The 13,765-nt window shown below is 33.7% G+C and overlaps 4 protein-coding genes across 9 annotated transcripts; all 4 read left to right on the top strand.

Moving 5' to 3' along the window:
• Nucleotides 1–1,029: 1,029 nt before the first annotated feature.
• Nucleotides 1,030–2,027, top strand: AT1G61095 (uncharacterized protein). Its single transcript, NM_148615.2, has 2 exons — nucleotides 1,030–1,164; nucleotides 1,463–2,027. The coding sequence occupies exon 2, from the start codon at nucleotides 1,463–1,465 to the stop codon at nucleotides 1,838–1,840; it is 378 nt and encodes a 125-aa protein (NP_683456.1). The 5' UTR covers nucleotides 1,030–1,164; the 3' UTR covers nucleotides 1,841–2,027.
• Nucleotides 2,028–3,599: 1,572 nt separating this feature from the next.
• On the top strand, nucleotides 3,600–4,656 carry AT1G61093 (uncharacterized protein). The gene is made up of 2 exons (NM_001124051.1): nucleotides 3,600–3,738; nucleotides 4,065–4,656. The coding sequence occupies exon 2, from the start codon at nucleotides 4,065–4,067 to the stop codon at nucleotides 4,440–4,442; it is 378 nt and encodes a 125-aa protein (NP_001117523.1). The 5' UTR covers nucleotides 3,600–3,738; the 3' UTR covers nucleotides 4,443–4,656.
• Nucleotides 4,657–6,209: 1,553 nt separating this feature from the next.
• On the top strand, nucleotides 6,210–7,224 carry AT1G61090 (uncharacterized protein). The gene is made up of 2 exons (NM_104790.2): nucleotides 6,210–6,357; nucleotides 6,654–7,224. Exon 2 carries the CDS (start codon nucleotides 6,654–6,656, stop codon nucleotides 7,008–7,010), a length of 357 nt encoding a protein of 118 aa, NP_564770.2. The 5' UTR covers nucleotides 6,210–6,357; the 3' UTR covers nucleotides 7,011–7,224.
• Nucleotides 7,225–9,273: 2,049 nt separating this feature from the next.
• On the top strand, nucleotides 9,274–13,663 carry AT1G61080 (Hydroxyproline-rich glycoprotein family protein; the record flags this gene model as incomplete). Of its 6 annotated transcripts, none has more annotated exons than NM_001333929.1 (8): nucleotides 9,274–9,557; nucleotides 10,041–10,376; nucleotides 10,465–10,560; nucleotides 10,650–10,773; nucleotides 10,864–12,548; nucleotides 12,645–12,809; nucleotides 12,906–13,058; nucleotides 13,147–13,663. In NM_001333929.1, 8 exons carry the CDS (start codon nucleotides 9,486–9,488, stop codon nucleotides 13,345–13,347), a joined length of 2,832 nt encoding a protein of 943 aa, NP_001323348.1. In that variant the 3' UTR covers nucleotides 13,348–13,663. The 6 variants fall into 6 exon arrangements, with proteins under 6 accessions (NP_001323348.1, NP_001323346.1, NP_001323347.1 ...); NM_001333932.1 differs by having other exon boundaries at nucleotides 9,474–9,557; nucleotides 10,038–10,376; nucleotides 13,147–13,650; NM_001333930.1 differs by having other exon boundaries at nucleotides 9,495–9,557; nucleotides 13,147–13,658.
• Between the last annotated feature and the right edge of the window lie 102 nt (nucleotides 13,664–13,765).

Genomic DNA, 13,765 nt, shown 5'->3' with positions numbered 1-13,765 from the left:
GGTTTACTCAAACTGAATCCGCCTCATCTCTTCGTCAATAGTTTACTTTAATTATTTTTCACCTTTTTGTTAATCTTTTTTAGTTTTCAAAGAGTGTTTAATTAGATAACAACTTTATCAACTTTTCGTAGTTTTGGCATTTCTTGACGATGTAAAATTTCAAACTCTATAACCCTTCCCATATATGGCATGCAAAGAGTGTTATAACTCAAAGTATACATCAATTTCTGTACTCCACTAACATTTTTAACGTATTGATTCACGCAAGAGGTTGATAAATAAATATGATGAATTCCGAAGGTTTTTTAACCAATGGGGATGATTATTATTAAAATCCATAAATATATAAAACTCAATTCTGTACAGCAATTACAATTTATTTTATTTTTTGTTATTGATTGAACTCTATAATGTAAATATGTAATACACTCTATAATATATATGGATAATATTTTTATATGGGGAAAATTATGAGCAAGGAACTATTGCACTGCATATCAATGAATTGTGATTAACCAACGAATATAATAATTTTTATGACACTAAAAAAACTTTCTGTAATAATATCCGAGATAGATATTTTAGATATAAAAAAATTGTAATAATAAAGAAAGATTATAACAAGTGATGATGAGTTTCTGATGCTTTGAGATTCTTCTTTTTCTGTTTCTTTGGTTTTCCTACGTTGCAAATTTTGAGTAAATACTTTAATCGGAATTTGATTCTTTTTGTTTTTCTGTAAATAAATTTCCTTAGTTCCAACTAACCCTTAACTCAATTAGCCAATTAGAGAGACGTGAACACAAAGCCATTGCCGATTTTGCTTGTAAAGCAAATCGAGTAGTACTAAACACATCGTCAGATTACTCAAATCCTCGTTTCATTTCTCTCTTTCCTACACATTTCGTGTCAATGGTATTTTTTAGTGGATCCTAGGTCTGATCTTTGTTTCTTGCGTAACAGGTCATGAAGTTTTGCCTATAAAATAACAGAGCAAGTACTAAACATATGCACATATCCTACGCTTACTTTCAATCTTCGTTTCGTTTTCGTTTCGTTTCTTCAATCAAAGGAACGTTTGTTATTTGATCTTTGAAGAAACAGAGCAAATATTAAACACATCCCTCGTTCCATCTTTCTTATACATTTTTTCTTCAATCAAAGGTACCATATTTTAAGTTGATATCCTGATTTTTCAAATTTTGCTGCTTTTTGATTTCAGTCTTGATCATTTTTTATTTCTCGAATGTGATTCTTTGAAATCGAACACGTTTTCGTAATTCTTGTGATCTGCAAAGAGATTTTTCTGATGGCATTTGGATAATGTCTGAAATATGGACAAACTTTTGTTTTGTGTAATGCTTTACTCTCACGTTAGTCCGGTTTTGATTATTGTTTCAGTTTTGATGATCTTGTATTTGATCCTAAGATAATCATTTTTCTCTTGTTGGTATGATTTTAGATGAGACCAGAAACTCTCGCGGTTATTCAGAAACAGCTCACAGAAATGAAAGCGTCTCAGAGAAATATGACCGACCACGAAGTAATACGAGCCATGAACGAGTTCATGTTCTGTTTCGAAAACTGTTACACAGAGAATGAAACTGTGAATCATATAGTTCAGAAGTTTCCTTCTTACGTACCCAAGAGTGTAAGAAGTTTCTTTCAGAAGTCCATAGCCTTGATCGATGAAGAGTCAAGAGAGGCGTATCTTACGGATGCTGAAGAATGTGCTAGTGTAAGAAGGAGTCAGGCTCGTGATACTTCTGAGGAAGCTAAGAGAAGTCAAGGTGAGGCCAGTACATCTCACAAATGTGAACCTAACTGCAACAAACATTAAAATTAATACTATGATCAAAGGATACGTTTTCTAGATCTATATACAACAAATAAGAGTGGGTATTGTGTTCCTTATACAACAAAAACCACGTTTATGTTTTCCCTTTGTTTGTAGGAGTTGTACTCCCTTTAATTCCCCTTTGTTTAGGAATTGGTATTTGTGATCCCAAAATAAAAACAGCGTAATGAAAAACTAAAAAAAAAATTTATCTATATTTTCATTTTATTCGGAAGTTATAATTGATTACAACTCAAGAACCCACTTGAGGAGCCTGTGTTTTCCTTTCGCCTAAGTTCTTATGGAACCAATCTTGTGTGTTTATTTACGAACAGAGACAAGTATATATTCGTTAGTGACTAAAGATTGTTTTACTTCTTTGTTTTTTATCATAATTTTTGCCAAGGAACTAAATATTTAGGAGTTTCTATTGTAATTCCTAACTATTTCATTTTTATGATATTTACTGACTTAGAAATATATATATATTAGTGACTCGGGATCTTCTTGACTAATTTAATTTTGAGTAAACATAAATAGGTCAGATGATATACATAATACATGCATACACGATTTTACATAATTTTTTGTACTTGTGATTATATACTCAGAATATAAATGTATACTTGATCATTTGTACTTTTAACCTTTTTGTTAATCATTTTTTCGTTTTCAAAGAGTGTTTAATTATATAACAACTTTTCGTAGTTTTGGCATTTCTTGACGATGTAAATTCAAACTATGATCCTTCCCATATATGGCATGCAAAGAGTGGTAACTTTTTTTTTTTTTTTTTTAAGAGTGGTAACTTATGTACATCAGTTTCTCACTCCACCAACATTTTTAACGTATTGAATCTCGCAAGACGTTGATAAACTAATAAATATGAAAACAATTTGTTTGGAAAAAGTAAAAAAAATATGAGTTCCGAAGCTTTTTAACCAATGGGTGATTGTTATTAAAAGAATTATTAATATAGAAAACTCAATTCTGTTAAGTAATTACAAGTTACTTTTTGTTATAGTATATTCTATATTTCTATTGAAATATATATATATAGACAGTATTTTTATATGGGAAAAATTATGAGCAAGGAACAATATTTCGACGATGATGTTTCTAGTGGAAGACGAGTAATACAATATTTCTGAGGCATTAGACTATAGCATCTCGAAAAGTTTGTATTGCACTTGCATGCATATCAATAAATTGTGATTAACCAACGTATATAATAATAATATTCGTGATAATAAAAGCAGTTGATGTTTTGTAATAACATCCGAGATATTCATTTTAGATTAAAACCAATACGAATAATAATTAAAAAAAAATATTATAACAAGTACATGATGAGTTTTTGATGCTTTGACATTCTTCTTGTTCTGTTTCTTTTCGGTTTTTCAACGTTAAATTGTTTTGTGTAGATACTTTAATGGGAAGGTTGATTCTTATTTTTGTAAGTAAATCTACCTAGTTCCAACTAACCCTTAACTCAATTAGCAAATTAGAGAGACGTGAACACAATGCTTTGCCGATTTTGCCTAGAAAGCAAAGCGAGTACTAAACACATCGTCAGATTACTCAAATCCTCGATCGTTTCATTTCTCTCTTTCCTACACAATTCAAAGCTACTTTTTTAGTGGATCACAGGTCTGATCTTTTTTGTTTCTTGCGTAATGGGTTTTGATGTTTTGGCTATAAAAACAGAGCCAAAGCAAAGGTCTAAATACATTCTCTACTCTTTCTTACAATCTTCGTTTCATTTCTCTCTTTCCTATACATTTCCGTACTTTTTTCTTTCAATCAAAGGTACGTTTGTTATTTGATCTTTATAAAAACAGAGAAAATATTAAACACATCCCTCGTTCCATCTTTCTTATACATTTGTTCTTCAATCAAAGGTACCATATTTTAAGTTGATATCCTGATTTTTCTTGCAATATGGGTCTTGTCCTTATTTTTCAAATTTTGCTGCTTTTTGATTTCAGTCTTGATCATTTTTTGTTTCTTGAATGTGATTCTTTGAACTGGAACACGTTTTCGTAATTATTGTGATCCGCAAAGAGATTTTTCTGATTGCATTTGGATAATGTCTGAAATATGGACAAACTTTTGTTTTGTGTAATGCTTTACTCTCACGTTAGTCCGGTTTTGATTATTGTTTCAGTTTTAATGATCTTGTATTTGATCCTAAGATAATCAATTCCTTTTGTTGGTATGATTCTAGATGAGACCAGAAACTCTCGCGGTTATTCAGAAACAGCTCACAAAAATTAAAGCGGCTCAGAGAAATATGACCGACAACGAAGTACTACGATCCATGGACGAGATCATGTTCTGTTTCGAAAACTGTTACACAGAGGATGAAACTTTTACTCATATCGCCCAGATGTTTCCTTCTTACGTACTTAAGATTGTGAAAAGTTTCTTTCAGATCTCTAAAGCCGTAACCGATGAAGAGTCAAGAGAGGCGTATCTCACGGATGCTGAAGAATGTGCTAGTGTAAGAAGGAGTCAGGCTCGTGATACTTCTGAGGAAGCTAAGAGAAGTCAAGGTGAGGCCAGTACATCTCAGAAATGTGAACCTAACTGCAACAAGCATTAAAATTAATACTATGATCAAAGGATACGTTTTCTAAATTTATATACAACAAATAAGAGTGGTTATTGTGATCCTTATACAACAAAATCTACGTTTATGTTTTCCCTTTGTTTATAGGAGTTGTACTCCCTTTAATTCCCCTTTGTTTAGGAATTGGTCTTTGTGATCCCAAAATAAAAACAGTGTAATGAAAAACCAAAAAATAATTTTATCTATATTTTCATTTTATTCGGAAGTTATAATTGATTACAACTCAATGAGACCCAATTGAGGATCCTGTGTTTTCCTTTCGCCTAAGTTCTTATGGAAACCAATCTTGTGTGTTTATTTACGTACAGAGACAAGCTAAGTATATATTCGTTAGTGACTCTGGATCTTCTTGACTAATTTAATTTTGAGTAAACATAAATAGGTCAGATGGTATACATAATACATGCATAAACGATTTACTGTACATATTTTTTTTGTACTTTGGGTTATATACTCAGAATATAATTAATGTATACTTGATCTCTTATTAGTGCACATTAATGTTTAAAATTGGCATGGTGAAAAATCTTATGATGATTTAATCTCGTGTTGCATTTAAATTAGTTTAGTGGTCCACGTAAAAATTGGGATGCATGAAAGAGTTTACTCAAACTGAATCCGCCTCATCTCTTCGTCAATATTTTACTTTTCACCTTTTTGTTAATCTTTTTTAGTTTTCAAAGAATGTTTAATTAGATAACAACTTTATCAACTTTTCGTAGTTTTTGGCATTATCTTGACGATGTAAATTCAAACTATAACCCTTCCCATATATGGCATGCAAAGAGTGGTAACTTATGTACATCAATTTCTCACTCCACCAACATTTTTAACGTATTGAATCTCGCAAGACGTTGATAAACTAATTAATATGAAACAAATTTGTTTGGAAAAAGTAAAAAAAAAATATGAATTTCGAAGCTTTTTAACCAATGGGTGATTGTTATAAAAACTATAATTAATATATAAAACTCAATTCTGTTAAGTAATTACAAGTTACTTTTTGTTATAGTATATTCTATTGAAATATATATATGGACAATATTTTTATATGGGAATAATTATGAGCAGGGAACAATACTTCGACGATGATGTTTCTAGTGGAAGACGAGCAATACAATATTTCTGAGTCATTAGACTATAGCATCTCGAAAAGGTTGTATTGCACTTGCATGCATATCAATAAATTGTGATTAACCAACGTATATAATAATAATATTCGTGATAATAAAAGCAGTTGATGTTTTGTAATAACATCCGAGATATTCATTTTAGATTAAAACCAATACGAATAATAACCCTTAACTCAACGTATATATTATAACAAGTACATTATGAGTTTTTTGATGCTTTGACATTCTTCTTGTTCTGTTTCTTTTCGGTTTTTCAACGTTAAATTGTTTTGTGTAGATACTTTAATGGGAAGGTTGATTCTTATTTTTGTAAGTAAATTTACCTAGTTCCAACTAACCCATTAGAGAAACGTGAACACAAGGCTTTGCCGATTTTGCCTAGAAAGCAAAGCGAGTAGTACTAAACACATCGTCAGATTACTCAAATCCTCGTTTCATTTCTCTCTTTCCTACACATTTCAAAACTACTTTTCTTAGTGGATCACAGGTCTGATCTTTTTTGTTTCTTGCGTAATGGGTTTTGAAGTTTTGGCTATAAAAACAGAGCCAACGCAAAGGTCTAAATACATTCTCTACTCTTTCTTACAATCTTCGTTTCATTCCTCTCTTTCCTATACATTTCCGTACTTTTTTCTTTCAATCAAAGGTACGTTTTCTTCAAACAGAGCAAGTACTACGCATTACTGTGTCTTTTTACTTACAATCCTTGTTTTGTTCTCTTTCCTATACTTTTCTGTGTATTTCTTAGATCAAAGGTACTTTTTCTGTAGTTATCTCAGGTTTGATAGTTAGGGATTTATGGTCTTGTCTTGATTTCGAAATTTTACTACATTTTACTGGCTCTGTTTCATGTTGTTTTCTGTCTGGATCTTTTTTTTGTTTCTTGATTGTGCGTTGAAAGAATCTTCGAGTTTCTTAATTCTTGTGATCTGCGGATGATCTGTCTGAGGGCATTTGTGATATTATCTGAAATCTTGAAAGTGGATAGACTTTTGTTGACTCTCTATAGTGTTACTTAGAATAAATCCATTTTTTGTTGGTGTGATTGTAGATGAGACCAGAAACTCGCGAGATCATTGAGATGCAGCTGCTCCCGGCTATGAAGTTGGTTAAGGAAAGGCTCGAGAGGGAAGTAGAGAAACAAAGCATGGATGAGTTTATGTTCTGCTTCGAAAACTGCTACACTGAGAAGGAAACTGAGATGCACGTGACCCGCAAGTTCCCTTCTTTAAAACAATCGGATGTGGGAATTGGCTTTCAGACGTTTATAGGCTTGATCGATAAAGAGTCCTCAAGAGAGGCGTATCTCAAGGATGCTGAAGATTGTGCTAATGTAAGAAGGATAGAGGCACGTCAAGGTGAGGCCAGTACATCTCACAAATGTGAACCTAACTGCAACAAACATTAAATTAATACTATGATCAAAGGATACGTTTTCTAGATCTATATACAACAAATAAGAGTGGGTATTGTGTTCCTTATACAACAAAAACCACGTTTATGTTTTCCCTTTGTTTATAGGAGTTGTACTCCCTTTAAGTTCCCTTTGTTTAGGAACTGGTCTTTGTGATTCCAAAATAAAAAATAGTATTATGAAAAACAATAAATAAATTTTATCTATTTGATGCATATTGTTGAATTTGCAATTTTATTGAGCCTGTTTTCTGGAAATGTATGGAATTCTTGTTTTGAATGTTATGTAAATGTTATGGTTGATCATTTTATTCGGAAATTAATTGATTACAACATCAAGAGACCCACTTGAGGTGCCTGTGTTTTCTTTTCGTCAAGTTCTTATGGAACCATTCCTGTGTGTTTTGTTTATGTAAAAGTCCTAAAACTAAATTGAATCCTAATCTCAGCGAATAACACAAAAGACCAAGATATGATTTCTCACCTCATTACATGACACCTATGTTGTGAAGCCAATTTTCTCAGAAACAATTCCTTGCTAGAAAAGCAAAACAAATCTTACCATTGTCCATTGGTACTGAAATAAATAAGCAGTAACCTGGACCATTGGAACAACAAAGAGTGCTTGAAAATCACAACCATGCATGCATATCGGATTTAAAAGCCTGTTCAACCGGTTTTCTCTTCGGATTTGGGTTAGTTTCTCCGTTTTCTTAAACTTAGTATTAGTGGTTTTTTTTGGGCCTATTACAAAGATTAAGTGTACTCCATCTCTTAGCCGGAAGTTGATTTTATCTCGTGTTGTAAAAGTCTAATCCACACCGCGTTTAACTATATTTGAATTGTTCACCTAATGAAACTTATGCCATTTATATTTTGATGCATGAATTTTATATATGCCATTTATATAGAAATTGGATGCATGAATCATATAGATAATATCCCGTATCTACTTGTAAAGTTTGACTAGCATTAAGCAAAAAAGCTTATAATATATTACCATGTAATACCATATTAAAAAGATTATTAAAAACCACAACTGGACTGTTTTTTCACAAAACATATGTCATGAATTGATGCAACCAACATAGACTATGTCTTAGCACATTTAACAAAAAGAATCGTATACTATTGGGTCGAACAAAAGTAAAACTATAAAAAAAACATAGTAGAACTATTACAGCATTTATTTTTCTTTCTTTATTGCATCATTTAATCATCAGTAGAACCATAATTCATTAATTTAACAAAAAATATTTCCGTCGAAACAATATATATTCTACAAGATTTGAATGTGAATAGTGTCACACAATGACAACATTAAGATTCCTTTTGAATTTTTCTTGTTAAGAAACTTTGTAATTTCCTGTATATATAAATAAAATTTATTTTCCAAAAATATGAAATTTTTGAGGTAGTCATTAGTTGTGTTTAAACCAACTTTACCACTTATATAGTAGTTATATATATTTTAACATAAAAACAAACTAATTCAAAGAAATGTTTACAATTGTGCATGTAAGATTATGTATATGAGTTATTGGTAGATTAGTATCCTTTATTGCACATTCATACTGTATATAATTCGTGAAAAGAAGAGTTTGATCATGTATTTATATCACGGATTATGGCCAGTGTATAAAAAGAGTTTGATTATTGACTTATTGTGTGACTATTCAAGAAAATTTTATTTACTTAAAGGCACTGGTCTGTTTTTGTCTGTAAACAAGAATTTCACTGTCTCACCACAGCTACGTACAAAATCTTCGAAAGAGGTATGTGATATTGTATACAATTTAATTTCTCTGGTTAAAGTTTATTTTGAATGTTGTTTTCTATTTTTCTCAAAAAAATATCTCAAAAATATTACTCATATGGCATATATATTTTTAGTATATATATTTTATTACTAACACCCGCAGATTGTGCATAAGATGGCATCATATATTTTCTGTGTATTACCAAGAAAGATAATATGTTTTTTTTTCTGTTATGATTTAATCGAAATAGAAAAAGGTTTAATCTTTCAAGTAAAAGGTGTAACAATAAAACAAGATATGAGAGAAAAAGAATTATATCGTTTTAAACTACTTTCCCAAAAAATTATAATTAGTAATTACACAGGTGAGAAAAAAATAACAGAAAAAAGTTTAACTAAAAAAAGGACAGATAGGTTTTAGTAAGGGGTTAGAGAAATTTGCCCATAAAAAAGACAGATTCAACATTAGTTTTCCTTTGGCTCTCTCTTTCTTGAGAAAGTTCCATAAGTCCTGAATCTCAAAACCCTAATAAGATTTGCTCTGCACGATTCTGAATTCTACGATTGTGATGTTATTCTTTATTAATTTCTTCAGCTGTAAGGCTTTGAACAAGTCTGTAAATATTCATTTTTTATTTTGAATTTTTCAACAGAAATACCAAAAAAATAGTTTATTTTTTGACATTATAAAGCCGGAGTCGCCGGCAATTAATGACAGCCGGAGGCTGTTTTGGTATTCAAACAACAATGTTGTTCGGTCGTAAATCATCAAGCAAGTTACAGGTAAAACATCTTAATATTTCTTGATTGATTATAGATGATTATTCACATATCCTTGATTATATGCTAAACTTTTCTCGATTGATTTTGATATACGTATATATACACACAAAACCCTTTCATATAAATTTTCTATGAATCATATTTATGAATTGGAAATTAATCACATGATCCATATATAAAAAACTCTTAATAAGTTTCCTGTCTCTAGGAGTTATGGTTACATGAACTAGTTCCAAGAAGACTAAAAATTCCATGTAGTCTTCATTTGTTCATGTTAGATCATTCTTGCTAATATATACCATCATAAAATCTATATCTTTTGGTCAATAGAACCATATAGTTCTGCATCTTTGGTTTCTTGATGGTTCTTGAAACTTAATTCTATGATGATGAAACAAAAAAGAACTAACAAATTTTTCATCATCACGTTTCCAAAATGCAAAATACTTGATTCTGAATTTCTATTTTTGTTTTTTTTAGCAGCCTGTAAAAGGGCAAGCATCACCTAAAGTTAGCAAGAGTAGCAAGCAGGATGTTAAAACTTCTTCTTCTTCACCTAAACCTTCTTCGTCACCTATACCGATTAGATCATCTAAGTCAATATTATCCGGGAGTTACTTAACATCATCAAGACGTGTTTCATCGCCTATAGGCAACCTCAAGAATATTTCTGTTAAAGAAGCTAGGAGCCCCAAGACGAGCAGCTCGCCTAAATGGACAGGAAATTTTATTCTTATGGTCGAGCTTCGCAGGAAGATCTTTACCTTTAGAGACATCATTGATCTTTCTACCCTTGATGGTTCTCCTTCCATAACCGATGTGCGTAAACCGCAACCTTATATCCTTGTTTATTGTATCTAGATGCTTTACATGTAATTTTGACTCACTTGTTTGTTTTGTTGTGTAGATGGTGATGCATACAATGAAAGATCTCCAGAAAATTTGTCCTGAGATCATTCATAGCTCCCATATCATGGAAATTAGACGTGCAAATGTAGATAAGGTATTCAAAACATGATCCGAATATATGATTTACCTTTGTCCTAATATATGTTCATATATCTTGAATCTGATCAAGTGTTTTTCTCGCAGGTTCTTGACCATTTCTTTAATGCTTTGAAATCCATTGGAGATTCATGGATTGATAACCCTGAATGGATAGCTAAATCCAAGTATTGGAGTAGCAGCGTCGGGAAGAATCAGTCTGATCGCTTAGGTAACAAGAAAATCATCTTTTTTATATTAATGTTAAACATGTTTTGAAGTGCAAAACTCTTTAAATTAAATGTTTTGTTTTCTTTTGCAGTGGAAAAAGTGTTAGCTGCATTAGATGGACTGATTAAGATGTCCAAAGAGAGGTTTGATATGATGGAGATTGATGAAGAAGAAGAGAAGAAAGAGTCCACTAGTCCACAGACAGGTAAAACATCGAGCAGTCGAGTTTTATCGCCATCCGAATCATTCTCCGATAGCAAATCATCCTTTGGTAGCAGAAACTCGTTTTGCGGGTCACCGACCACGCCAAGATCAGTTCTACCAGAATCGATGATGGGTTCACCGGGAAGAGTTGGAGACTTTGCAAACTCTGCATCTCATCTTTTATGGAATATGAGAGTTCAAGCACTTGAAAAGCTTAGTCCTATCGATGTTAAACGACTCGCTATCCACATCTTGTCACAGAAAGAAGCTCAGGAACCAAACGAAAGCAATGATGAAGATGTGATTAGTGTTGTTGAAGAGATCAAGCAGAAGAAGGATGAAATAGAGAGCATTGATGTGAAAATGGAGACAGAAGAATCTGTTAATCTTGATGAAGAATCCGTTGTTCTTAATGGCGAACAAGACACTATCATGAAGATCTCTTCATTGGAGTCAACATCTGAATCCAAACTCAATCATTCAGAAAAATATGAAAATTCATCACAACTTTTCCCGCCACCGCCGCCTCCTCCTCCTCCTCCTCCACTATCCTTTATAAAAACTGCTTCTTTACCTCTTCCATCACCACCTCCTACTCCGCCAATTGCTGACATCGCAATATCAATGCCACCTCCTCCGCCACCACCACCGCCTCCTCCAGCAGTTATGCCTTTGAAACACTTTGCTCCACCACCACCACCACCGCTTCCACCAGCAGTTATGCCTTTGAAACACTTTGCTCCACCACCACCGACTCCACCAGCATTTAAGCCTTTAAAAGGCTCTGCTCCACCACCACCGCCACCTCCTCCACTTCCAACAACTATAGCGGCTCCACCTCCACCGCCTCCACCTCCAAGAGCTGCAGTGGCCCCACCACCACCTCCTCCACCTCCAGGAACTGCAGCGGCACCACCACCGCCTCCTCCACCTCCAGGAACTCAAGCGGCACCACCACCGCCTCCTCCTCCACCTATGCAAAACAGAGCACCATCTCCACCTCCAATGCCTATGGGAAATAGTGGAAGTGGTGGACCACCCCCTCCACCACCTCCTATGCCTCTAGCTAATGGAGCAACACCGCCACCGCCGCCACCTCCTATGGCTATGGCAAACGGAGCAGCAGGACCGCCTCCGCCACCACCTCGAATGGGTATGGCGAATGGAGCAGCTGGTCCACCACCGCCACCAGGAGCTGCAAGAAGCTTGCGTCCCAAGAAAGCTGCCACAAAGCTGAAAAGGTCAACACAACTAGGAAACCTTTATAGAATCCTTAAAGGGAAAGTAGAAGGGCGTGATCCTAACGCAAAAACCGGCAGCGGAAGCGGAAGAAAAGCTGGAGCCGGAAGCGCTCCAGCTGGTGGAAAGCAAGGAATGGCTGATGCTCTTGCTGAGATCACAAAGAAATCTGCATATTTTTTGCAAATACAAGCCGATATTGCAAAGTACATGACGTCAATAAATGAGCTGAAGATTGAGATCACTAAGTTCCAGACTAAAGACATGACTGAGCTTCTTAGCTTCCACCGTCGCGTCGAATCAGTTCTTGAAAACCTAACAGACGAGTCACAGGTCTGCAACATTTAAACATCTTTTTACCATCACTTTCATATCTAATATCCTCTGTTTTTGTGATTCTTGATTGTGAAAGTGTTCTAAAATTTTTAGGTTCTTGCCCGATGCGAAGGGTTTCCGCAGAAGAAACTCGAAGCAATGAGAATGGCTGTTGCATTGTACACGAAACTACACGGTATGATCACCGAGCTACAGAACATGAAAATAGAACCTCCTTTGAACCAGCTTCTTGATAAAGTAGAACGTTACTTCACCAAGGTAACTACAATACTTTATTTAATATCTTCACTAAGATCCTAATTTCAACTACATTTTGTAACTTAAATATCCAAAACTCAATGATTAATCAAACAGATCAAAGGAGACATTGACACTTTGGATCGAACCAAAGATGAAGAATCAAAGAAGTTCCAGAGCCACAACATCCACTTTGATTTCAATATACTTATTCAGATCAAAGAAACAATGGTTGATATCTCATCAAATTGCATGGAACTTGCATTGAAGGTAACTAACTGCTAATACTATTAAAACAACTTTCCTTTTAACTCTTTTTGTTGTACGAAATCTTATCGTATCAACAATGGATTCACAGGAAAAGAGAGACGAAAAGCTCGTGTCCCCCGATGCAAAGCCGAGTTTGAAGAAGACAGTAGGATCTGCTAAAATGCTTTGGCGGGCATTTCAGTTTGCATTCAAAGTCTACACATTTGCAGGAGGACACGACGATCGTGCTGATTCTCTAACCAGAGAGTTGGCTCATGAGATCCAAACTGATTCTGATCCGAACCCATGATGATTACATCATTCAGATCATCTTCACAAGTTCCCAACTACTACTCCTTTTTGCTATTTTCAACAGCGTAAAATATTTTCCTAAAATGTTCGATATCGAACAATAAAAGAGTTTATGTATATGTATAAGCTTTAACCTATTGTTTTTGACTTTTGAATGTGTATAATTTTTGAGTCTCCCTCAAAAAAATAGGATTTAGAAGTTTCATGGGAGCTCGGAGATACAGAATCTTTTGAGTGAAAAGGCTTTAAGAACCTTTTAAGTCAAGCAAGACCTTTTGTGTTGCCACAATATGTAATATTGTTTTGCTGTTATATATTAAAGTTTTTCTTTCTTTTAACTTTTATTTGTAAACTAAAATGTCTTCATTTAGCACCTTCAATGCCACATCGAAATACACAGATACTATTGTGTCACT

Source organism: Arabidopsis thaliana, assembly GCF_000001735.4.
Source record: "Arabidopsis thaliana chromosome 1 sequence".
NCBI classification, from domain to species: domain Eukaryota; kingdom Viridiplantae; phylum Streptophyta; class Magnoliopsida; order Brassicales; family Brassicaceae; genus Arabidopsis; species Arabidopsis thaliana.
The sequence above is the reverse complement of the archived record's forward strand: the minus strand, read 5'-3'. Positions and strand labels throughout refer to the sequence as shown.

Coding starts and splice junctions, on each gene's coding strand:
- AT1G61093 (NM_001124051.1), top strand. CDS start 4,065: ATGAGACCAGAAACTCTCGCGGTTATTCAGAAACAGCTCACAAAAATT.
- AT1G61095 (NM_148615.2), top strand. CDS start 1,463: ATGAGACCAGAAACTCTCGCGGTTATTCAGAAACAGCTCACAGAAATG.
- AT1G61090 (NM_104790.2), top strand. CDS start 6,654: ATGAGACCAGAAACTCGCGAGATCATTGAGATGCAGCTGCTCCCGGCT.